General features: G+C 35.3%; 1 protein-coding gene across 14 annotated transcripts in view; it reads right to left on the bottom strand.

The window, feature by feature from the left end:
* The window catches only part of SSBP2 (single stranded DNA binding protein 2), a 238143-nt gene that overhangs the window by 38079 nt on the left and 172120 nt on the right, over positions 1-27944 (bottom strand). For 13 of the 14 annotated variants that reach the window (XM_081132885.1, XM_081132886.1, XM_081132877.1 and 10 more), the window contains 3 exons: positions 15661-15720; positions 6197-6263; positions 5837-5907 (listed from right to left, as the gene is read on the bottom strand). In XM_081132885.1, the coding sequence (XP_080989011.1) occupies positions 5837-5907; positions 6197-6263; positions 15661-15720 (198 nt within the window). Of the gene's footprint in view, positions 1-5836; positions 5908-6196; positions 6264-15660; positions 15721-19233; positions 19436-27944 lie in introns of those variants that run through there. The other variant, XM_081132881.1, reaches the window with a different exon arrangement.

Raw genomic sequence — 27944 nt, 5'->3', positions numbered from 1 at the left:
CAGGTTAATGATTTCCCTACACAACTCCTGACTGGATAAGGCCTGTGCAATTCATTCTCTGAAGGGTCCACTCTTGTACTTTCGCTTCTATTTTAACAACTACTTTGGTTTGTGTCTTTAAAAAACTATGTAAATATGTAAGATCATTGTAGCATGTTAAATGATTAATGTATAGTTGCAGTGATATTTAATATATCTTTATTAATTTCCTAATATCTGTACAACAGTGAACTTTTAAAAATAAAACATTTCACGAATTTCAAGACTGTTTTTAAAGAAAAGACTTAGTCAACATGTTTGAAATTGTCAGATGCAGAACATTTACATAAAGTCTGAAAAAAAATCTCCAGGTGAACCCAACATAAGAAAGTTGAACGCAAACTTCAGTTCACAATATATTCAACACAGAAATGCACTAATACAAATGTACAAAAATATGTGAAAACTAAGGTAAACTCAGAATATGTATGTATACATTACATGATTCAATAGGTTTCTGTCAATATCTGGTACGTGTATTCAAATGATAAAAATATTTTAATGTTTTAACATGCACACCACAGTAGCTTACTTTAGTTTCCATAGGGCCAAAAGGTTAAGTGTAACATTATCATGTAGATATATTTCGTCACCATCAACCACTTTCATGCATGGCTTTCTGACACCACTACTCCTTCAAAGTTTCCTGACTACTCTTTCTCAGTTTCCTTTGCTGGCTCCTTTTATTTTGCAAACTCTTTAAGTGGTGCTTTCTTCAATGTTCTAGCAATAGCATTTTTGAATATTCTAATGATAATTATTATTTCAATAAATGCACATTTATGGGTAATTTTATCTGCTATCATTAGTTCACTCTGTTAGGAATATGTTGACCTTCGCATGACTTGTTTCCATCTGGGTACCACGTTATGCTCAACGCGACTGAAAGAACCCTGACCGGTCTCTCCTGACTCCCTCACGCTGCCTCCTCAGTCCCGCAGCATGACCTTCACACGCCGTCCCGGCCAAGAACCTCTAGGAGCTGTGACGCGTCTTCCTTTTCTCTCGGCGAGTCAGTCTCTGGGTGCTCCGCGTGCAGTGGCTCTTGAAGCAGGGCTCTCCGTGTCACTACTGCGCGCCAGCCACTGAGACTACTCTACTGTCTGCGCTGGTCTCTGCCTCAGCGCGTGCCCCTCCCAATCTATTCTCCATACTACCCTCTGGAACCCTGCTTCTAAAACTTAGTCTTCTTCAGGTCACTTAAAAGCCACGATGACCACACTGCCTATCAAATAAAGACTAGTCTCCTCAGCATGGCTCTATGAGGTTATTCACAGATCGGCCCAGCCCATGTTTCCTGCCCTCATTGCCTGTAATTCTTACCTTCTTCCCCTCATTCCAACTGCATCCTGCAACCTACTGAATAGCTGTGGTTCAGAAACAAGCAATACAAATTTACACTCATGTTAACTCGTGTGCTGTGGCCTTCCGTGTAGCAGGTGCTAAGATGACAGGGAAATGCTCAATAAGGGAAGTCTGTTAACTCCAGAGGGTAAGCCACAGTTCATAAATAATTTACTCATGTGCTATTTTATGTTTTACTTTCAGGAAATCTTATTTAAACATCCTGGTTTTGTGGCTTATAGGGTAGTAGAGTGGTTTCTGTCTACATTTCGAGTCACTGGTTAAAAGAACAGCCATTTCCCTTAACTTGTGGACGAAGCGTGGGGGAGGCGGCAACAGTGTCAGCAGACTCAGCAGAATGCCCCGGGAGCACGGTCTGAACGGCCAAGGGTAACAGCAGTGCTTCACGAGGAGTGTCTCCCCTCAGTTCTGGCCTTAGAAGATCTGTGTTTTGTATTATCAAGGAAAACATTCGTCTTCCTGACAGGTCTGGACCTACACAGATGCTGGTTTGGGTCTCTGCTGCCCCTGCCCCGTTTCCTCTGGTCCTCCTTCTGCATGTGTGACCTTGGGCCAGTGATTGTCGCAAAGATCCGCTCAACCTTAATTTCCTCATCGGTGAAGTGATCATACCTTTCCCCTCATAGGCTTGCGAGAGTTTAACTGAAGCCAATGAAACACCTACGACAGTACTTGGTGTGTAAAGAGCATGCTACCCGGGGCTCCAAAGGTCTAGCTGGAGCTCCTTCTTGTCCCCATTAAGGAGCCAGCCTTCAGTGAGGCCCCGTCTCACAGCTCCTCTCGGCCCGACCCGACCCGACCCAGCGGGATTCCTCAGCTGCTCGCGCACTCCCCACAGCGCGTCTTTCTCCCCTAGGCTTTGCCTGCCGCACAGCAGCTCCCCTTTCGCTTCCGCACCTCCCGCTAACCGAGGCGCCCGCGAGGGCGAGTCTGTTTTCCTCCCCTTTCTGCACCCAGTGCTCAAGAGTCACAGGGAATGAGGGAGAAATGATCAGATACAGAATTTGGTAGCTTTATAAAATATTTACATTTTGTAAATAATCTGAAGCAAAAGGAAAACAGGAATATAAGAAAGAACAACAACTGGCTTTCCAAGTGGTATCAACCAAGGCAGAATAGAAAGAGCTAATTTAGAATCACTGAATTTTCAAGTTGATGGCAGCTATACAATTCCATCTGGCTCAGTCTCGCTCCCAATGCAATGTTCCTGACAAAACGGCACTTCAGGCTCTGCCTGGAAAGTTTACAAAGAGGTTTTCCACGACTGGGCAGTTTAATTTCTAGAAATGTCTTCTTTATCCTGAACTGAATCCTACCTCCCATCTTATATTTGGAAATACAGAAATCCGTTTACTCTCTCCTTACATGAGAGCCGATCGCATATTTCCATCTTGCCACGTCTCCACCTCAAGTATCTGAGTTGGAAATCATGGTATGTTTTCCTTTGCGTGTAACTCATTTATCCTTTAGATTTCTACAGGGCTAGAAATAGTTGGGTGGTCTTGATGAATTTTTATGTTATTATAGGACACCCTCAGAGCATAAGAACACAGGCAAGCTAAGTATATCTTAGCACAAAAGCAAGTAGAAAAATGACTTTAAATTTGGTATTAGGGAAGACATTTTTCTTGATTAAATAGACAATTTTACTTTTCTATTGAAAAGATATGATATCAATTTTAAAAATCACATATTACCACTAAACTTAGATTTAAAACAGATTAATAGGTGGGGAAAGTATGCCAGGATTTAGAACAAACTTTAATTTCTTCATCCATGCAATAAATATTAATTGCATGTTTACTATTGTCCTATAGGTGGATTTTGCCTAAATTGGCATTATCTAAGAATCACTAGACAACATATATTTCTTTGTTCTACTAAGTAAATTGATCCAATAGATAAAAACTGTCCCTCTTCACTACATAGATCTTAAGCTCAAAAAATAATGGAGTTGGCCGGCATGGCTCAGTGGTTGAGCATCGACCTAGGATCCAGGAGATCAAGGTTTGATTCCCAGTCAGGGCCCATGCCCGGGTTGCAGGCTCGATCTCCAGCAGGGGGCGTGCAGGAGGCAGCCGATCAATGACTCTCTCATCACTGATGTTTCTATCTCTCTCTCCCACTCTCCCTTCCTCTCTCTAAGACAATAAAAAAAAATATATATAAAATAATGGAAATATCTATGATAAGAACAGGATGTATATTTTGTTTGAGTATAAAGCCAGAGACAATATTCCAGAGACTGCTTCTATAATTTAGCTACAAATAGCAGGTGCATTCCACTCTCAGGTGGCATCTGAATGATTAAATGTCTGTTATGAAAGTTGTTTTCCTATTTTCTTTCAAGAAACACAGCTAACCTTTACTAAAAATTTCACAGTTTACTCATAACCAGGTGTTATGAGTAAATATCTCACAAAAATTCCCCATTCCAAATGATTTTACCTCACTTTTTACCTATTGTATCATTCATATGATTCCTGTTTTCATTTAAGTACATAATATGTATAAATACTTTCTTTAGCCTTCTACACTTTATATGCTGTGATTTTACAAAGTGTGTAGAGGTATTTCTGGTTTCTGAGGTAAACTCACACAAAACACTTTATTTCCCTCAAGTTATATAGAAATAGATAGCAAGGATACCAATCCAAATAGAAGAAATAAACTACTCTCTTTGGGTTTCAATATGCAAAGAAAGAATCCACACTTGTATGATAAACTTACTTATTAAAACTGATCAATAAGAGATTACTCACCAGAAATATGTTATCTTACTTTGTGTTTTTAACTTAACAAAACAAACATACAGCTATTCAGAAAACAAAACATAGACCAGTATACTTTTTATTTCTGCATTTTCAAATGAAATCTAAGTGTTCATATAACCTAGGTAAGCAGTGGTATGTCTTTCAGATACTGCAAAACTGACTCTAGTTTTTAAAATGTTAAAAATATTGGTCTAGGAATGACAAAAGGTTAAAGAGCAGCTACCTGAAAAATAAGTGAACTGAATGAAGACTATTAAATTATAGGCATGAAGTTTTGATGTATGTTTAAAATATATCTAATTATGAAAATAATTAGGTAGAAAAAAAGCCTTCAAGTTCTGTGTAGCCAAATTGGTTGGCTTAGTTCATTAGTTAGTTAGTTTATTAAAGACTTCTGTATATTCAGTCAATGAAATATCCTATAGATCTTATGAATTCTAATTGCTATTAATAGCTTAATGATGGTTGGTCACATAAATTATTATCTCTAATGAGTAGAAACAGGGAAAAATAATTTAGATATCAAAATTAAGAGTATTATAAGATCTTAAGACTAAGACATAAGACTGAGACTGAATGAAAGAAATTATTTTTCTGAGTGTTATTTATATAGTGTTTTTCCCCATGTAATACGGTATTTCTGAAAAATTAGGTTATATGAACTTCGTGTTTCAATATAGTTAATATATACATTATTATATGTTAGAAACTCCTTGGCCTAAGCCACATCATCTGGGGTTAGATTCTAATTCTCTGACTCCTTTGCGCACACAACAAAATATTAATTTAATTTTTTAAAAGTAGATACATGAAACAAGCTCCTAAAACTGTCACTAATGCTGTTCTTGGAAAGGAAAAATAAAATAAATTAATTCATTCTTTTAACCAGTGTTATGACATGCTAACCTCTGATCCATGAGGTAGAAATTTTAAATTCTGGATATTGGATTAGTTTCTTTGAAATATAACATTATAAAGTTAATTTCTACCCCATGCTATTTTCCCAAGGGAGACAAAAATATATTTTGGTAAAAATAAATGAAATTCTGGAAGAGTACACTTAAAAAATGTCACTGACAGCCAGGATAGATTTGACCTCAGTGTATACTTCTGGGAAATTTTGATAGAAAAGTAAGCTAGCATCTGATGTATACTGACAGCATTATGCTTGTCCAGCAAGATCAATTTTTAATGGTTATTTTTAAATGATTCTCTATTATTTCCATATTCTCTAAAGAAATATGGTAGTGTAAAATAAATTGTCAATGACATTCTCCAAAAGACAGAAATATATTTTACACTGCTTATTCTATTTAATATTTTTAATCATTTAACTTACATGATTGCTATCTTCTATAATAATTTTCTATAAAATTTTTATATTTCCTCAATATAACCAACAAAAGGGTAATAGTTATCTTTTTATAATAATTACTATAATGTATTTTCTCAAATGTACTGAACAGACGTGTGACAGCACCTATAAATATGGTTCGTTGCTATATCAATTTGTACATGTCACAGACATTATGTTTTCAAGAGCCTAACAACCATATTATATCAAGCCTTTAATGCATACAACAAAAGCTAGGAAATAACAGACTATTTTTGCATAAAATAAAGGCGAAAAATTTAGCATCTGCTCTCTGATTATTTACCTGTGGTCCTAAGGGCACCATTCCTCTCGGAGGCGTCATTCTCTGCATTGGCCCACCCATATTTGGATGTCCTAAAATAAAAAACAGGGAGGTATTAGCTATGTAATGAGCATGGTGCTACACCAGAGGCTAGTAGTCTCCTCTCTGCTTGGTACTTAATTATTCTGTTTCTTATGTCATCACTGTCATTATGTACAATTAAGAGTTAGCTAAAAATATAAATCACCTGGCCATGCTATCTGCAAAAATGCAGTTGGTATAATTATGGAAGATTTATTCAAATAAAAAACTCCTTAAGAGAATAAAAGATCTCCTTTGAGATTCTGCACACCTATTTCACTTTTACTTTGACATAGTCACCTTGTTGCCGAGTTGGGTCCATCCCACTGGGAAGTAATGGCTGACTTCCTGGGACACCTCCAAGTGCCTAGCATATTTAGTAAAACAAAATAAAAAAGCAATATTGTAAATATTTATAAAATAAGGGCTTTAACAATTCTTTTAAAATTCCTATAATTACAGAATGCATTTCAGTATTTTGTAAGATCTGTTATATTTCACATTCATATATAAATTTTATAGGTCTATATATCTAATATAAGTTCTTAGTTCTAAAATTATTCTCTTTTGCCCAATTTTGTGGCAAACAAAATAGGTAATTTGGGGGAACAAATATCTAGGCAAAAAATTGTCCTACATCTTCTTAAGTAGCATAATGCCTCTGCTCCAAATTAATTTACTAAGGGTACTGAGATAAGTGATTTTCCTTCTTAAATATAAGCTCTGTTTCTAAAGATTGTTTTATTCATCTGGGATTGCAAGAGCAGCGGTATTAAAACGCCAAGGGGTGAATGAGTATATTTTTTTGTAGTCACATTTTCCCTAAGAAACTATTAATAAAAATAATACTGAAATTAGGTTCAAACCATTTGGTTGTATTGACAGGACTAGAACGAAAGAAGGAGATTAACAGACGGCCTATTTATGCGGGCGCGACGCTGGATGCACACGGAGCCGCCCGGCTCTGCAGCTGTCCGAGCAGCTCCCAGAGCCTAAGGAAGCTACAGGTGGTTTAAGCCCGTTGCTCATAAGAAGTATGTATATAGACACATACGTACATAATCCTGACAGTTGGCAAGAATTTATAAAGATGCATTAATTTAACTTAAAGCAGGATAAATCTTATCCAATTAGTTAAAAATTTCAAGTATTTCAAAGAAATTTAATCTTAAAGAATTTATTATCTAGATCACTTGGGATACAGTAGAGAGCTGCCATTTCTCAAGCCATTTTTATAATTACTTGAATTTTGTTGTTTTTTTTTTGCTTACAAACACACTTAATACATATTTATTGAGTTCCTACAGGAGGATCTATTTCCTATTTACCTTTCCAGACTAATTTCTTGCCATTGCCACACTGACATTCTAACTTCCAGCCACACCAAATTTCTTTCATTTTTTTCATTTCATGCATTCAATCAGCAATAATATCTAATTGTCAACAATAAAAAATAAAAAATAAAACTAAAACTAAACTATCTCTCCTCTCAAGGAGCTCACAGACCCGTGAGTGCCTGTTGCTGACATATTTTAGGTCCCAGTTTAGGGATCCCTTCCTAACAAAATTCCTTCCCACAAACCCAGCCTGGATAAATTTTCCTTCTATTTACTTTAAAACATGTATAAGTGTTTTTTTAAAGTTCAAACTTACAGAAAAATTGCACAAATAGTACAAAGATTTCCATATAACCTGGCAAAGATTGCCCCACTATAAACATTTCACATCTGCCCCTTGGCCCTCTCTCCTCCTCTTTCTCTGTTTTTCTCCTTAAGTCTTTTTCAGAACCAGTTCACAGCAAGTTGCAGATACTACGCCTCCATCACCCTTAAGTACTGCAGAGTGTAGTTCTCTACACAAGGATGTTGTTCTCTTACATAACCACAACATAGCTCCTCAAGACAGGAAATCCACAGTGATACAACACTACCATCCAAGCCACGGGCGTCATTCGGACTCTGCCATTTGTCTCCACAATGTTTCTCTTTTCTTTCTGGGACCAGGTCCTTAATGAACTCATGTTGCATTTAGTTGTCATGCTTCTTCATGCTCTTCCAAGCAGTAATAATTCCTTAGCCTTTCCCTATCATGTCCTCAACAGTTTCACAGAGAATGAGTGTTAAATTCTACAGGATGATCTGATGTCTCCTCCTGCCCTAGACAAAGCTAATATATATATTATCAGGAATACTCCACCCCATACATGGTGCTATGCTCTTCTCAGTGATTACATTAGAGAGCACATAATGTTGACTGATCCCACTATTGGTGATACTGACTTTTATCATCTGATTGTTTCTATACCATAATTCTGTTTCCCCCTGGTAACACTGATTACTTTTAGTATTAGAGCTATTCCAAGATTGTCAATATCCTACTCCTCATCATCGTTTATCAACCCACCAGCCTTAGCATCCACTGACAACTCCCAAGCACTATGATAGTTGCCAAATGGACTCTTTCTAGGCTTATAAGTTGGTATTCCAACTGTAGGGGTAAGCTTTCCTTTTTTCTTATTTACTTAGTATAGACTTATGGGTTCCTATTATATGGGTTGTAACCTATTACTATCATCATTTACCTTAATATTCATAAATGTTCATCATATTTTGAGCATTTCCTTATTGGCCGATGTTCCCGGTTCATCTCATACTTTTCCTGGCCTAGCTCTGGAATCAGTCTTTTCCCCAAAGGGCTCTGACTCCCCCTAGTGAGGATGAGGAACGGGGTGCAGGTCTCGGGATCTGGGTTCTCAGGAGTGTGAATTACTAGCTGGATGAACTGCTTTCAGGCCCCCTCAGTAGACTCTAAGCTTGAAAGCCTACATGCATATGTGTATATGCACACACATCTACATCCAGGACTGAAATCCCTCCTCTCTCTGTACAGTGTATACACATACCAAAAATTCACTCTCCAATGCCGATTCGACGCCTCCAGTTCCAATCCAATACCTCAGAACTATTTTTAGCCTCCATCCTTCCTATGCCTCCATTTTCTCCAACAGGGAGAAACCAGCTCTAATGATGTTCAGTATTTTTTCCATATTTGCTTAATCGATGTACTTATTTGCTCAATATAACCAATCTCACAACCACACCACCATTTGCTCTTTCTGCTCCCTCTGTTGGCTCCTCCCTGCCTCCCTGAGCTTGAGCGCGCAGGGCAGGTAAAGGCTTTTCATGCGCTTTTGCAGGGTCTCGTGCCTCACTTTCGAAGAGCGTAAATATGATCACGGCTTGTTTTCTTCTCTGAAAACAAAATCTGAGAGCGTGTGGAACCTATTTTTGCCACTTGGCTCAGAATAATATTTACTGAAGGAATAGAAGGAAAAGGGTTTAGATTGGATAATTTGAGGAATCATCAGTGATAAAGTCATAAGAATGGAAAGACTTCAAAGAGTGAGAAGATAAAAAAAGATCAAATATATAATTATTTAGAAATACCAACAAAGAGGTAGGAAAAGAAACAGAAAGTGAATAGGTATGAAATTAAGAGGGGCCAAGACCAATGTTCCAGAAAGCATGAGGAGAGTTTCAAGAAGAAACAAAGGCCCACTCTGTCAAAAGTTATCAAGACGTGAAATAAGTCCGGCAGAAAAAGTCAAGAACCATGATTTCACTCATATGTGGGATATAAAACTGAAAATAAATAAACAAGAAAAACAGACAAACAAACAAAAAACAAGAAAAACAAACAGAAACTCATAGACACCAACAACAGTAGGGTGGTTACCAGAGGGAAGGGGTTGGGGGGCAGTAATGGGTAAAGGGGGTCAAATATATGGCGAAGGAAGAAGATTCGACTTTGGGTGGTGGGCACACAATGCACTGTACAGATGATGTGTCATAAAGTTGTACACTTGAAACCTACATAATTTTATTAACCAATGTCACGCCAATAAACTTAATAAAAAAGACATTCTTAGACAGAAAAAACAAAAAACAAAACATGAATGAGGAGGACCGAGTATATGACTAATCAACGTTATCTTCAATTGTGAGTGTGAAGTTCTTGCTTCAATAAGCCTCCAAGTGGTTAGTTTTATATTCTGAACTTTAATTCTGAGTTTCTAAATCTCACTGGAGATACCATGTTTTATCACAGGAAACCATTCTCTTCAAAATTTTACTTTCTGTTGCTTCTCTTAGAATATCAGAACTGACAAGTCTTTCTGTGTTTCTAGTCATTTAAAAATATAGCATAACCCTATAGAAATACTGATCAACATCATGCCTTTCAAAAGTCTGTCTTTTAGAAGAAGTCAGATCTCTAACATTTAAAACGCTTTTATCAGTCCTGGTATGACCAACAAGGGCATCAACGGGGAATAATCACTGCATTCCATAAACCTTTAATATCAGGAAAAAACTTATACATCTTGTTGATATTATTTTCATATTTTTAACGTGTTAAATGTACTCTGTTCAGACTTAACAAAAAATTCTGGCACACATCCTTCGTTCTATAAAATATCTTCACTCTGATAGAGAAATAACATATGATGAGGGTGTCTAATAATAACAAGCATGATATTAACAACAGTAAACACTTGTGAGACAGTCTATTTGTGCCAGGAATTGTGCTAAGCTCTTTATATTTATTATTCCACTCAATGCTCACAACAATACTATGAGGCTATTACTAATTCTTTTTAATTATAAGAAACTGAGGTTTAATACATAAGCAATTTGTTAATTTGTCCACAGTTATATTATTGGCAAGCAGCAAAACCAGGGCTTCAGATCAGATCAACATACTCCAAAAGTTTTAAAGACAAGCTTTAAGTTCTAGAATTTAAAATGGATGAAATAATACAAATTTAATAAAACAAGTAATTAAATGAAGGAATTTCTTTTTTTCATGATTTTTTCTTGATCTTTAGACAGGGAGGTAAAGGGAGGAGAAGAGGGAGAGGGAGGGGGAGAGGGGGAGAGAGAGAGAGAAACTTTCATGTGAGAGTGAAACATCGATGCTGCCTACTGCATGCCCCCCCCCCCCCCACACACAGGGATTCAAGCCCACCCTCAACCCAGGCAGAACTGGCAACCCTTAGGTGCATGGGATGACACCCAACCAACTAAGCCACAGCAGCCAGGGCAGGAATTTCTTGATTCAAACAAGAATCATTTTGTTTACAGAAAGTATGAAACCAGTGCTAAGCCCCTCTAGGAACTTAAGATTCTGGTGTAGATTTCCTTGGATACCACCATATAGTCTACTCATAGAGACTAAATGCTCACTAATGATGAAAAAAATTATTAATTTTTCAATGCTTTTATGATATAATTCAGTTAACAATTTTGATCTACCTAAATTTTTACAAAATGAAGTAGAATAATATAATTAAGAAAATTTAGAACTAGAAGGGATTTTAGAAATAGGTGAGTCCACTCTCATTTTTCTATCAAGGTCCAGGAAGGTTAAGTGACTTGCTCCAAAGTGACTTACTGGGCATTGCTGGCATTCGGACCTAAGATATTTAAAACAATTACGGTCTTTTCAACAGCATCACTGTCATTTTTTTTTTTTCTATAAAATGGCAGTATATGTGGAGAAGATATTAAAATGCAGAAATGTTATAGTTAGTGTAGGAAGACATTATCTCCACAGTACAACTCACCATCTGATATGTATTTATTTACTTATTTTTCTTTCTGCTGTATCTCAACCATTGTAACTGCTCTAATACTATAGCCCTTTGCCACATGTGGCTATTTAAATTAATTAATAAGGTTAAAATTTTTGTTCCTCACTCTAGCCACATTTCAAGTGCTCAAAGGTGCTCAAAGTACTAAAGCCACTGCATATGACAGTGCCCACACAGAACGTGTCCATCACCCCAGGAAGCTCTGCTGCAGTGCTGCATTAGAATGCCAGATCCACAAGAAGAGAGGTTTTCATTAGTTTGTTTATTGATGTGGCTCCACATCTGGGATTGTGCCTGTCCCGTAGCAAACCTCAACAGGTATGTGTTGAGTGATTGAATATTTTTAAAGAAGATTTTATATAGCTCTATGAAATGTCTAATCAAATATATGGCAACGCATTTTTTTTAGTATTGGATTATATCCAAAAAGGGTATATCTGTGACAAAATGGCTATAAAATAATCAGATATGTTTTGGTGAAAGTAGTAATTATACCAAAGACCTCTATATGACTATAACTCAAACTGAGTAAGACTGCACAGCATTCACTACGTAAACTTTTCTTGGATTGGGAAGAAGAATGAATTTGATTTTTGTCAGACATTGAATTTGTTAATTTCCTTTGTTCTACAATGGTAGAAAATAATTGGAAATACATATATCTCAGGATATACTTATAACGAAATTCATAAAGAAATAATACAATTTAAATGTTACATTAGATTTAACATAGTAACTTAAATACATTAATAGTGCAGTTATCACTAATAAACAAATAAATAAGGAAATCCCAGTTGATAGAAAGGAATATTTTGAACTGGCAAAGAGAGCTACTTTATGCTTTCACCATTAACCATTAATTTATATTAAACATATGCAATATATTTAATTTTTACAGTTAGAGATTTGCTGTAGTTGCCCTCCTTACAATTTTAGCTATAAGACTCCTTCTACTTATTCAGTGTAGAACATATTTCTATTTATGCAGCTAAAGTCTTTCTTTTACATTTTCATATTGATATCATTAAATAAAAGTAAAATTCTACATGTGAAAAATTTTACAAAGACAGAAAATTATTTGTAAAGGACATGCTAAATAGCATGTATCCTTAATAAGAGAACATGTGAAAAGAGTAAGTATGTAGTTTGTTGAAAATACATTGGTTATATGGGGATATAGTAAATTTATTTTCAGCATGCAAGTAAATGTCCCAACGACTTATTTTTTCTGCTCAAATGCCTGCTGATTTTTTCCCTATCTGAAAAGTGATACAGTAAAGTCTTTTTAAGACTTGTCTATCCTCAGCATCCATTATGGTTTTCCTTTTATACTGTAAAAACTATACATTCAATATTAATAAAGGATAATCTTATATATTGAATAACCACAACTAATATCTTTTTTCTAATCACAAATTATTACCAGCTCAATGCAAACTTAGAAAATATAGAAAATCAAAAAAAATCACTCATTATCTTACCACCCAGAAATAAAGGATATGGGCCTTATCGTCTCTGTGATAAATGCGTGTGGAGGGGGCACAGGAGCGGGAGAAGCGTGCTAAGCGTGTACAGTGATGTAGCAAAGGTGGTGTACTATGTACATCTGTGCCTGCTTTCTCACATTGGATAGTAGATCATAAATATTTTATCATATCTATAAATTTCACTGTATAGCATGCCTTTTAATAGCTGCATACTACTTCACCATTTAGATACATCATAATTTATTTAAACACTTATTATTGGACAAATATCTTTGAGAGTTCCAGTAAACAGTTAAATGTAATGTGCTTTTGAATACTCGATTCAGCTTTAGAATATAAAGCTGAATCAACAGTAGTAACTGTGTTATTTCAATTCACATACCTGTTGACAGAGTTTCAGGAATGGTGGGAAAGAGTATAAATTCTCAAAACTCTATAGGCTCAATAAATCAATAGTTTATTCTTGGAGTCACTCATTAACAGTCTGCATTTCTGGCTGCCTTGGTTTCCTCAGAATAGTGTTGAATAAACATCGTGAATTTTTCTGCTTAGACATTTTATCTATGAGAAGAATAAAGACCTGCTCTACTCCAGGTTATGGACACGTCAACACCAGTGGCCCATTCTGACAGCTGAAGCAATTCCAGTGTAAAATTGTATAGTAAAAAATGTGTTTTGGACTTAATGTCTGTGTTTTCACATATACATTTTTTCTTTGCCAAATTGTGTATTTTTGTAATTTGACTCTCTTTTCATCATTTTAGAGACTATTTACTCCTTCATATATTTTTTGGATATTATACTATATTCCAAATACTCAGTCCTATGAATATACAAACCTTATAAATATAAAAAAATTTGTAAATTTAGTTCAGAACCATGAAAAACCATCTCAGGAGAACTTATACTAAAATCTATAACCTAATTATAAGTAATTATAAATTCTGAAGGATCCATTTATTAAAGGAATGCCTATTAACATATTCAAAATGATTAGTTAACCGTTGAAGAGGTTAATATTTCACTTTTTATGTTCTTAGATATAACCTATCAATAAAACAAAATTTCATTAGTTTACGATCACTGTAAATGAAGACCAAATAACAAGTATTTAATACATTTGTGTTTTGTATACATCACTTGAATTAATCACCAACAACAGTTCTGCCAATTCTACTTAATGAGTGCACAACGAAAGTGAAGAACAGTCCAGTTGCTGGAAAGGGTCATGCTCCTAAATAGGTTAAATATTTCCTAAAACTGTATGTTCACACTATTAACAGTTGTTTATACTATTAACAACTTTCTGTCCTTTGAAAAGAAATGCAAAAGACTTAGGCACCTATGTAAGTAGATCTGACTGTCAATATACATGGTTCGCCCACAGAGAAAACAAAATTCCCATATGTTCGAACCCTTGGCATCTGTGCCTTTCCCTCTCCTATTTCATGCCATGTTCCCATGGCCCTAAATTCTGAATGCAGATTCGGTCTGAAGGAGAAAACTCCTCTAGCTGCTAATGTGAAGACTTCCAGCACTGCTTCCTGGTAAAAGCTGTGCCCTGGGGCAGAACTTGGGGCCGCTCTCCCTCCTGGGCACTAGAAGCGACACCACCAGCCAACTGGGACCCTGCTTAGTTTCAGTAAGAGCTGAGTGAGAAGCAGCAGACTCTGCTATAAGGTGTGTTAGGAAGCACAACTTCCTTCTCTTTTTGGTCAGGAAGGACGTGGAAATAAAGAATAAGAATGAAAAAGAGAATATACTGTGATAACAAGTTTATTTGAAATCTGGAAAAAAGCTAAGGCATATAAATTACAAAATTAGAGAAAGTGACAAAATAATTATCTTGATATAATTTTCCATACAGTCAAGCATTTAATTTCTTTTTGTGTTATATGTATCCTAAAATTAAGCTATATACTCCTTGCAAGTAAAATATGTGCTTTATTTACTTTAGCAAATAAATATTTATGATGTTAATAAAAAACTATTCGAGGACAAAGGTTTACAAAATCTCAGAGCTCTCATAGGTAAAACAGTTGGAAGATCTGTTGTTAATTATTTATTAATAGATCTAACCCTCCTAGAAGCAGCAAATTATATACCTGGTATGTCAATATAATTGGGCAAAATTGATATAAATTTTATACCCATGATACTGAAAATATATTTGAAAAATAAACCAAAATATGCTCATAGAAAGTTTTATTGCCATCCTTTAAATAAGTATAATCAGCATTTATGAAAATTATACGTATCTGAAAATTAGGTTCAAAGTACATGGTAGACTCTAAGGGTCAGCAAACTTTGCAGGCCATATATGGTCTCTCTCATGACCACTCAATCTTCCTTTGCAGTGTAAAAGAAGCCATAACAATGCATAAATGAATTACATGTGGCTGTGTTCCAATAAAACTTTATTTACAAAAACAGTCATCCAATCTATGGACCGTAGTTGGCCAACCCTTGAAATAGATTATATATTACTAAAAGTAGCATTAAATGGAATAAAGGATAATTTAATATTTTTATAGGTAAAAAATACTTGTGATACTTTCCCAGATCTATATTGATTCTTAAACAAACAAGCAAACAAACAAAAAACTTAAGTAGCACATAAATCTTACCTGGTTAGGTATCCTCAATGGGGGCCTTGGACCTCCAGGGTACCGAGGTGACATAAAAGGCTATTGAAATAAAACAAACAAATAAACAAAACCAACCAAACAAACAAAAAAGCACAATGTAAAATACAGATCTGAAAATAAACTGCTTAAAAAACTTTTAGAATTATACAAAACAAAAATCAATTTACTTCCATATGTGATTGCTTTCAGTAGAATAAATGCTTTTAAGAAAAATTACTATTGTATTTTATTTTTTTGTAGAATATATGGAAATTTTTCTGAGAAAATTGTAAAAACATCAAAAATGATTAAAGTAACTATAGCAAAAAAATTTTTTTAAATGTGAATTATTATTAAGATAATGATATCTAATTGGTAAAAATAATTAAGAAATTTAGGCAACTGCATCTCACTAAAGGCTTCAGGAAGAGGCTTATTTGCTATATCACTATCCAAACTGAGTTCTAAGTATATACTTTGACTGAATTATCCAGTTTTGCTATCAATTTCCTTTAATAATTTTATAGTTGCCAAATTTTTTCACATTTACTTTCATAGCTTTGTTGAAAATGGTAAAGATATTTCTTTTCCAAGAGTCACTGTGGTTAAAAAGAGCTTTGGTTTTACTTCATCAAGGGTTTGTTATGATTCAAAATTGATTATAAACTTTAAAGTTGAAACTTCTTTGTATATTTTGAACCTAGCAGATTATGAAGTGTGTACTTTTAACAAAAAAAAAAAGTCTTATATTAAAACCCTATTCAATTTATTTTCTTAGATGAATCTAAAGCTGCTTAGATGTTGATCCTGTCAGTCCAAGAACTGTCTGAAAAACATCCTAAAAGTCTCATTTTAATGATTGTTCAATGTTGAATGGAAGGAGAATATTTCTGATCACTCAGATTTGGGCACCAAAATTACTAAAATTGTTCCTAAAATTATTAAAAATTCCATTTTTATTATATTTTTCTATAAACAGTAGGAAAAATATAATTTTGTTTAATTATATCACAATACACAATTTATTAAATCTAAGTTTATTCCTTACATGAAATATAAGCAAATTATCAATTATAAAGTATTGAATATTATAAAGTAAATTATTAAGAACAAACTAATATAAATAAGAATCAATTTAACAAAGGCTTGGGCAAGCCAGACTTATAGAACTTTACATAATTAAATTCCACATTTATAATGTATTTTCTAAAAACATTTTTAGAAATTAGGCCTATAATTCATGGCTACATATATTTCCCAAGGCTATTTTAAAGCATCTGAAAAATAAAATCCTAACATATTTAGGCTGTATAGAATTTTTCTATTTTTTTCTTTTTCTTACTTTTTTAAAATTACATTTATTGGGGTGACATAGGTTAAGAGGATTATATGGGTTTCAAGTGTACATTTCTACGATACATAGTCTGTATATTGCATTGTGCACCCAATTATTTTTTATACTATCTTTTGGAGGGTCTGGACAAACCAACAAGAGGAACTTTAGAAATAAACTAGCAATTTGGCTTTTTGCTCATTGTGGTCTTATATATTAATGAATTCCCAGGAGGACATTTTAAATGAACAGAAACAGTGGATTATTCAGGTGATAACTGTCACTTCCAGCTGATAAAATGTAAGTGGATTTTCCAAGTTTAGCATTTAAAAAGTGCTTAGTTTACACATATTTGATCAAAGTTGTCTCTCTTTTATCATTTCTGAAACTCTAAGCTGAATTAGTTAAGTATACTGCCAACTAGAAATGTATCCCAATATTCACACTCCATCTGCTATTTTCCTAATACCTAATTTCATTTATGAAACTGTCTTTTCAAATTCTGGATTCATTTTTAAAATTTAGTAATTAAATATAGTGTCACTGAAATTTTAGAATGGTTGCCTTTCTTTCACAAAGAAAAGTTATATGACATTCACTAATCCAAAGTATAATTTCTATTTCGTTTTTGAAACATGGAGAAATAAAAATGATTTGTCTATAATAAATTCACTTTGAAATGGAATACAAGGTAGAAATTGTTAAAAATATTACTGAATACCAAATGCTGAGATAAACACTGAGATGTGCCTTATTTGAAACAAGCATTTGAGATTTGTGTGCTCTTCTGAATGTAAAATGATGCTATGGTGTTAATTTAATGAACTATTTGAAAAGAGAAATTTTTCCTGTAATCTACAGCATCATGAATAAATGTATTTGAATGGGACTGCTGCGCCCTATCTGGCGGCGAGGCCTTATCAAGGGGCTGCTGAGAGGAAGATGCAGTGCGAGTGGCAGCTGGGATCCCGCCGGCCCTGACGATAAGATTGAGAGACATACAGATTATCTCTTTAGTTATTTAGTTATTTCTTCTTGTGTGCCCTCCTCCAAGAAGTTCAAAGTTATGGGAGCTTTTGGCAAAAAAAAAAAAAAAGAAAGAAAGAAAAAAAACACTTATTAATTCCTATCTATATAATTAAAACAAAAAATGACCAAAATCTAGTTAATTTAAATTTAAAAATCTACTACCTTTACCTAAAATATAAAGATTGCTAGGGGGAAAGCATTTTTAATATTAAATTAGTGCTGTTATAATATAAGCTCTTAATATTCAGTTTGATCCTCACATTAACTTATCTAGTTAACCACCTAGGTCCTCAAAGGCTACTTGAGGTATAGACACAGCAACAGAACCCAAAGGAGTTTGTATACTAGCAACTGAGAATATTCTATACAATTTTTTGTGTTTCACTATTCAGAAGTCAATTTGCTTTGAAATATAATTTAAGATATTAAAACAAATTTAAATTATTTATGGTAAAATATGAATCTAAGAGATCACCTACTAATAATATACATCTAGACATGTAAATACGCTCCACATTAACAACCTTGGAAGAGCAGATTCTTCAAAAAAGTCCTTGGCTAAGAAATGTGCTTACTCTTTATATTTGGGGCAAAAATAATTATTTTAATAGTTTGGGCATCAAAATATCTGCATGAATGTGCCATGAGGTGAATCAATATTTTATCTGGAGAAGGCTTTCCCTTGAAAAAGTTATTTATCCTATGTGTGCAAAACACATTTGACTAGAAGTCTGCATTCTAGCTTTTGCGTCCCCACTAATTAACAGAGGGGCCCTGAGCAAATACCCTTTCAGGGCTTTAGTTTTCTCAACAACCTTAAAGTGAGCGAGTTGGACTAGATGATCTCTAAAGTCCGTCAGACAAATCAACAAAATAAAGCCCCATGATTCTGTGTTGATTACTCCCAGCATTACCTTTAAGTATAAAGATTAGTATATTGTAAGTCTCTGTAAGTATTTGAAGTGTGTGTGGGGGGGGTCAAAGGCACATGCTCCTAAGGCACAAACCACCTTTATTGAGGAGCTGCAGAAACTTATTTCCGCACTTTCCAGAGAGAAAGGAAAATCCAGTTAAAGAAAAAATACTCCAACAGACAATTAGGCCCTTTGTTCACACCAAAGGTCAATAGGGGGAATTTAAAAAGCTGCACTTATTGATTAAAAGGTGTGCTAGAGATTAGTTCATTCAACAAATATTTATTAAATACCTACGAAGGCACTGTTTTCGTGGTTGGACACAGCGGTGAATAAAGCAGATAAAGATCACTGCCCTCTGCTTAGGATTTTTCAAGGTTCACAGTCTTGTAATTAATAGGAGAAAGAATTTTCTGGGAAAGTTGTTTTCTATTATCAGTCCACTAATCTGGAACAAATAGTATGTTCTCTTCACCAAATGGCAAGTATCAATGAAAACCTGAAGAAAATAATATTTCAATCTGGTGCCTTCCCTCAAAAGGCATATTACATCATCCCTACTGACAGAACATGCAGTGCTATGAATGACTCAAAACCAAGGTTATGCTGTTAAAAAAGTTTTCTAAATTATACAAAACCCATGGAATAAGACTATATATGATAAATAGAGTAGTCCAGTGAGCACTGTGACATACAGAAACTACATTTACAGGCATAAATTCTTGTTTCTACATGGTTAAGTTGTCTACCCAGAATCAATGGGATAACCCGGAGTGCGTAAAAATATATACAAATCCAGAAAAGTCAATAAATATTTTATGACAAAATGAAAGGGAAAAAGACTAACAGAACTACAATTCAGGGGTCCATCTCATTTCCTCCAAATAGTCTTCTAAAGAAAAGATTGTAACATTTATAATCATAATTTATTTCAGTATAGATGTCATTCAATTTTAAAGGATTATTATTTCCCATTATCTCAAGAATTATTCATGGACTTTCAAACTTCTGCTTTTCCTAAATAGAGATTTTCCTTCCTCCTTTGCCCTTTCTGCTAGTGGAAAGTAGTAGTCTCCCTCTTCTTCTATGGTCTTTCATAAGCCCTTAGTGTTTTATCTCAATTCCCTAAGGATCAGAAGCAGCCAGCTCTTTCTCTTCCCTCACGCTAGTTGAAGAGAGACTTCTCAGTCCAATTCTTTCCTTCTCTGAAGATCCCAGACCTCCCCACCAAGGGAATGGCTTTGTAAATAATTTACCAGTACTAAAATTACAGGTGATAAGAACCATTTTAGGCCCTAACTTCTTTTACTATCTACAAGATTAAACTGGACATCTTAAGTGATACATTGCTCAAATGTTGTTAACTTTGTTAATATTTTCTAACATTAATAGTTTCTAAAAAACCTATAAATATGATTTATCAACACCAGAATATTCTCTATTTCTTGAGATTACTCTGTACTCTCCTTTCTCTGCCAACTAAATTTCTATTAATCCTCCAAGGGCCAGTTTAAATGTCACTTCTTCTAAAGAATCTTCCTGGGCTCTTTTCCCTCTACTTCCTTAGCACTTTGTTCATACCATTGTCATAGAGGATTGAGTACACTGCTGGGCAATGTGTGCCCTGATATGTAGAAAACCCACGAGAGGAAAGAACACACAACCGCATCAGAGCAAGTCATCACCTTAATGGGAGTCTGCAAAATGTAATTTATCCATAAAATAAAACTGGTGTTCCCTAGAATCCTTAAAATTGATGTAGCAATGCATAAATCACCTTAAGTCTTATTTTAAATATTTCAATATGGCTTTAGAAACCCTTTAAATCTTAGTCTTTAAGAACAAATTGATAAGAAAAATTAAAATCATTTAAAAATAAGTTCTTTAAAATGCCAACCATTTGAGCACTTTCTATATACTGCATTTTCTTTTATGAGCATGATTTACACAATATCAATAATGACGAGAAGAATCACTAACTTCTCTAGAGTGGACAAATACGGCATTTAGTTTATGCTTCAGAAAATTTAGAAGTCTGAGGTATATTATAGGATATATCATTATGCAGGACTTACATAATTCAAAGTAACTTAGAACTTTTTTGAGGACAAATTATTCACGTGCTATTTGCTTCTAATTTTTAAAATAATAATATCTTTCTAAGTGACTGAAAGAAATACTACATAATTACCAAGTTTAAGAAAACAGGAACTTACCAAACAATTTAGCAAGTGAACACTAACTTCTAACTAAAATGACTTCAGAAAATCACTTGAAGTTTTACAAGTTCGGTATTGTACAATTATAGTAAAATCTGACATAAAATTTTATTTGAGTTTGCCTTTTGACACATCTTTAGAGGAGCAAGTTGTACTTTGCAGTTTGCTAGTTCAACTTCCTTATTTTATGTACAACGACAGACCCTGACTACTACTTTAGTTTTCTTGCTGCTGTAACGTTCTGCTACAGTAATACATTCACAGAATAAAGGCAGGTACGCATACTTCATTCTTATAACCAACGGGCCCTAAATAAACTGTGTGACTTCGCACTTCCTCCGAGGCCCCCCAGCGACTGCGCAGCCATCCCCTTAATATAGAATTCTCTACCCTCACTACCACTCAACCATGAGAAGCTGAGAGGCAGTGGTATTTCAGGTAAGCAAGTTAATTTGCATATAAAGCACTAATTTGCATGTGATCTTGATTCACTGGACTAAAAGAAATGTGACAACTGAAATGAAATAAATTCACTAAGCTTTCTCTCTCTTTTCTGGAACATTTTTGGTGGAGTTTTGATAATACATGTAGCCTTTAGTTTGTATTTTTAAAGTCAAATTCCAACAGAGAATAGTAGAAGCTGGGTGGGGAGTGGTGGGGAATGGATGTAGTATTATTAGAAGAGTCTCATCATTATAATCAAACCGTTCCTTCTAATGTGATCACTTCTAATGAGGTTCAGGAGGAAGGGCAGGAAGCAGTGAGCACATTCTGAGAGAGAATGTACACAGAAGCATTCAATAAATACTTGGCTGGCTCAACGACCGACTGAATGAGCAATATTGATGGAAGACTGTAAAAACCAGCAGAAGATATAATAAAGCTTGGTTCTCATGTATAAAATCTCACCTGACCAGTTTATTGCTAAAAATATTGTCTTGTTGAAAACAGGTAGCATCTATTGATACTGTAAACTGCAAGCCATAGTACTGGCATAGTATATCTGGTTTTCTAGTGGAAAAATGCTTATAAAATATGTATAGAGGGGGAAATTCTGCTTGCTTAAGTAGGACAAATTGTATCTTCCAGAGGACCTAATAAAAGTAGGCAATGAACAAGTGGTGGAGATCCCAAGAAGATCCTGAGTTATAATTACAATATGCTTACCAACAACATTTAGGTGATGAATAAGGCCTTTTATTCTGTTCTTCTGCTTTTAGGTTTCTCTCACTATTTCTGGGGTGTCAGAGTTGAAAATAATAATTCTTAGGCAGTTTTACAGAGTATACTAATATTTACTAATCACTCTGGTATAAAAGAATGTCAGGTAAATTTATATATGATTTGGCAAAGAAAGTGTGGTAACTTACTGATCTTTTTCTGAAGACGAAGATGAAAACTGCTAACAATTCCATATAGCAGCTTAACTCTCAGTTGTTTGTCCCATAAAGTGCCGTGTTTATACACGGGATATTAGTCTTTTTAGACTAAAATATCAAAAAGCTGTAATTCTTAGGTGTCAGAAACAACATGTTTTAGTTGAAGGGGAGTAACGTTTGCCACTATAAAATATGCCTCTTTGGGATATTATTTTAAGCTGGTCATTTTTAAGAAACCAGAGACTCAGGAAGAACCTTTGATCTTCCCCCTAACTGCCTAAAAAAATTAGATAGAGGACTTGCTCCAGGAAGGGAGCTTTCATCATAGGTAACCATAGTTTAATATGAAGTAGTGTGCCATAGACAGGGAGGAACCTAGCACGGGTCTTCTGATCAAAGTCCCCTTTGTGTCCCACTGTAAAATATGGCCCAGCAAACACTTGTTTACCAAACATTTATTTTTCCATCTCCATGTGAATTGTGAATTGCCTTCCTCCCCTGTTAAGTCTAAAACCACTACCTCTCCTCCACCCAGCCCTTCTCCTTAGCTCAAGATGACATAGAAGCCTTAACTGCCTGATTTTCTCAGGTCTCATATTTTTATGGAGCCCCTATATGTACGTTTGTAGTAAATTTGGTTATTTTCACCTGTTAACTTGTTCAAGTCAATTTGATTATTAGACCAACCAGAAGAACAGGGGAAAGAGAGAAAAGTTTCTCCTCTCCCCCACATCTTACATATTTTCTTTCCACTAAGAAAAGGCTCAGCATTTGAGTAAGAACATTAAATATTCTGCTTTCTTCATATCAAATAGCACATAACCATCTTTAGTATAAAAATCTGTTAGAAAATGGTTATTTGCCAAAAAGTAATCTGCCTTCCATCAACATTTAGGCAGAAATACAAAGTACAAAGTGATATAGAGCCTGAAAAAATATGAGTTCTCTTCAGTAATTATATTAATTACATAAAGAATGACTATCTACATTACTTAGTCCTAGGCAGACACGGCTTTGGGAACATTTAATCTTTCTTCTGATATTTCTGATGTACTGTTTTAAGAAGACACAGGGGGAAAGAGATACACTCTATGGCATAAAAATTATTCTAGTCTCTTTCAAGGAAAAAAATCCAAACAGAATTTTAGAAAATGATGAATATAGTGATTATGATTATTTATCTACAGTGCTGGAAAAGTGATGCAAATATATTCACTGTAAGATTTAACCAAAAGCATAAACTTAATAAAAACTAAATATTACTTTTTATTCATTCTGTGTCCATTTTTTAGTTAATTCAATTCTTTTTTGCTGTACATGATTTTTCTATATAGATTTCTATTCTCTATTTTGCTATTCTGAATTTCCCTCTTTCTTAAATGTGTTGTTTCTTGAAGTCATGTGCTACTGAGAATATTATTTTGAAAAATCATTATAGAATGTTGTGACTTGAGTATTTCATTTCAGACATCTTATACATAGTAAGAACATTCACAATTTGTATATTTATGATTCCATAAGATGCTTCATGAGGTTTTTTCATGAGTTTTTTTCTGTAGAAAAGTACTGAAGCATAAATTATGTATCAAATAAATTTTGTCAAAGTGACTTTACAATTTATATATTTTAATTGGTCTAGTTTCTTTTCTGATTTTCAAGAAAATCTCCATTAGACATTACTGACACCCCAGTGGATAAGACACTCTTGATTAACACATTTTAATTCCAACTAGTATTAAACTAATTTAGCTCACAAAATGACATACTTGTGCTGGCATATTCTGCTGATAAGCATAAATATGTAGTTTATCTCTCATACAGCTTAGATATTCTATCTTCATCAACACAATTAAAGCAACTCATAAAATAACTGTAAAATATTAACAGATCTAGTTTCCTAGATGTTATTTTGGCAATTCAGCATAGATACTCAGGTTGATTCTTTCGATAGGGATTTAGTCTAAGCATCAACATTGTTCATTTACATTATGGGCCTTTTCAAAAAGCTTCTATTTCTGAAGCCGTCACTGCCATACATTAGACACAAGTGTGTGATAACGGACCTGTGGACTGTGAATGAGGACTGTGCTGGCTGCTGTTCTAGTAAACTATAAGTTTGATAGTATTCTCTAAAAACTTTAATAATTTGTTTTAGATCAATTGATAGTCACAAACACACAGAGACACATGTTTTGGTGTCTGTGAGACAAGTGGCTCGAGTCCTTCGCAAGCTGGCTCTGGTTCTGTGCTGCCTCCCACGGCTGCCTGAAGTCACAGGACTGATCAACCTGCATTAGTGTATTAAAAAGCAACACCACAATGGGTATGAAAGTACGTATTTGAGACCTACAATTTAGGATAAATTGTCACTGACTGAACTGAAAAAGGAGCTAAAACAGTAACTTCATAAACCATTCTTAATTTTTCATTAAAGAATGAGACAGTGTCCCCTTCCTTTGTTTCCCTTATTTTACCCTACCCCGTGCACGTAACCTCGTTTCAGATGCACGTGTGTGATAGAGCATCCCCCTCAATGTACCCCTGCAAAAGGAAAATGCTACTTCGCCTGACCCTTGGAGTATCCCGGTAAGCTGGGACAGTTTCTACCGATTGCGAGTCCTTTCAAATTCACATGCAACGATAACAACATCTGCTAAAGGAACTGGCCTGTGGAGCTGGGGCTCTGATGCAAGTGGCAGATTAAGTACAGGGGTGGGGAAAAGGAGGTTTACAGTTGTAATGCAAATAACTAAATATAATACTTAATAAATAATAATACAAAAATAAACTGTTTCGTGGACTCACAACTGTAGCCCGCTTTGCCCCACCCCTGTATATTTTTATTTTCTACAGAAATAAAATGATACTCTCATATTCACTTGGTTACTTACCTGTGAACACGAAACCCATACCTAAAATGACTCAACTCATGTCTAAACTATATAAAATAGTCTTTCTACAGAACAGATTTTTACATAAATTATGAATGCACCAAAAAGTCTTTTGAAACTAGAGTTTATTAATTTGACTAATGTTAAAAAGTATAAAAATAAAGAAGATGAGAGAATTCTAATTGCACAAACTAAAGGTATTTCTCCATCTCCAATTTAAAATATACATTTTGGAACACACGTATCCAAAATAGATACATGTACACAACAAAATTCACAAGACAAATTGAAGTGGAAAAATAATTACAGATGTCAAAGGTATTTGTAATGTGAGAGATCATTTATAGAATATAAAAATGACAGAAAACAGTGTTCACATTTGCAGGCATTCTAAGTAATTAATTCTATTTCACTGTTTCTTGGTAAGTATCCTACTTGCACAAAGGATATCTGATTACTCCGTTCCCTGACATTGTAACTTGGATGCAAGATTACACCTGATTCCTGGGTAGAATGGATGACACCTGGGCACAGCCTAGACACACTCTTCCCCCAGGTACCAGCAGAGCTGTCCCTCCACAGGGATGGGCAGCTTACGAGGCCAACACTTCACTCCCAGCAGCATTTCTTTGACTTCCCCCTTGTCTCCCTCCAGCTACTGCCTCATTTCTCTTTCCCTTTAGAGCAAAACTCTTTGAAAGAGTTAGACATACTTGTTGACTCTAATTTCTTTCTTTCCAGTTTATCCTGTATCCACTGGAGGTTATGAGGTTTTCAACCCCGCTGCTCCACTGAAACTGCCTTATCAAGGCCACCAATGACCCTGTTAAATCCAAAGGTCAACTGTCCTCAACCAATCTGAACTATGAGCAGCAGCATCTGACATAGCTGATCATTTCTCCCCTCCCTGAAACTTTGTTTTCATCTGGCTTCCAGGATACGCATCTCATGGGCTGCTCCTCCTCGCCCTTCCTCATTTCCCTGACTTCTCAGCATCAGAGTGCCCCGGGACCCTTGCAGAGCTCACTCTTGTCTCTATCTATTCTCACTGTCCTGATGATGTCATCCAGGCTCACAGTTTTAAATATCATCCATATGCTACTGATTCCCCAAATTATCTCTCTAGCCCAAGCCTCAAACAGAAAACTCCAAACTCTGGGGCCTTGTTTTCTACTCAACCTCCCATGAACACCTAACAGCCATTTTAACCTTAAATTCAAAGCAAAACTTCTCATTTCCTCTCACACCTCCTCTTGAAGTTTTACCTACATGAGTGAATGTCAACTCCATTTTTCCAGCTGAATAGGCCCAAACCCTTGCAGTCACCCTTGACTTAGCCTTTTCTCTCACAACACATGTCCAAACCATCACCAAAATCTGTTCGCTCTAGCTTCATAATGTATCTAGAATCCAATCATTTCTTACCACTGCTACCACCTTAGTCCAGGCCATAATAATCTCATTAGAAGTTTGTAATGGCATGCAAACTGGTCTCCCTGTTCCCATCCTTCCTTCAGATTAATCTGGACATAGCAGGCAGAATGACCCTGGTCAAACCTTCTAATCAAGAGTCAAACCCCCAATCCCTACAAGGACCTACAAAGACTACGTGACATGGCTTTCTGTTACCTGACTTCATATCTAACTATTCTCCCCAGCTAACACTCCACTTTAGCTACCCAGACCTTCTTTTCCCTGCAAATAGCCAGCCATGCTGTGAACTCAGGGGCGTTGTGCTTGCCTGAACGTCAGCCTAGAACACTCCTCCCAGTAACCCTCTGCATGTTCCTTCATTTCCCTCAGGTCTCGGCTCAAACAGCACCGTCTCAATTAGGATGGATAGTTCTCTGGCCACTTGAGCCAAAACTTCTGCAGCGCTGCCTACTTTCTTTTTCGGTTTCACTTTTCTCCCTACCCCCTATCACTACCTAAGATAGCACAGATTTTAAAATAATTATTTATTTTGCTTATTGACTGTCTCCCTTAGTAGACTAAATTCTATGTGGGCAAGGATTTCCATTTATCTTGTTTACTGCAATAGTAATTCTAGCATGTGGGGATGAGGGCAGCAATAAATATTTGTTGCTTACTATTGTCAGCAATCTTAGTCACTTAGTTCACATATTTTAGTTTGTAAGATTCATCTGTTAAAAACAAAACAAACAACAATAAAACATAAGGGATTTCTAGCCCCACACCCCCAACTCCCAAGAATTTGGATATACTAGGAGTGAGTGACTCCCAGGATTCTTACTTCAGCAGTGCACAGGACACACGTGGAGAAACCTGGATCCCCACCCTCTCTACCTCTTACAGGCTACTGAGTGGTGAGCATACTCCTGTAGAACAGAAGTGGGCAAATCATGGCTCACGGGCTAAATCTGGCCCTCCGCTGGTTTTTGTAAATAAAGTTTTACAGGAACAACCATGCTCATTAGTTTATACAGTGTCTATGTCTGCTTTTACACTACAATAGAGCTGAAGAGTTGTGCCTCGAAAGCCTCCAAAGTCTAAAATAT

The sequence above is a fragment of the Miniopterus schreibersii genome, assembly GCF_964146895.1.
Source record: "Miniopterus schreibersii genome assembly, chromosome: 3".
NCBI classification, from domain to species: domain Eukaryota; kingdom Metazoa; phylum Chordata; class Mammalia; order Chiroptera; family Miniopteridae; genus Miniopterus; species Miniopterus schreibersii.
This window is presented reverse-complemented; position numbering and strand designations above follow the sequence as displayed.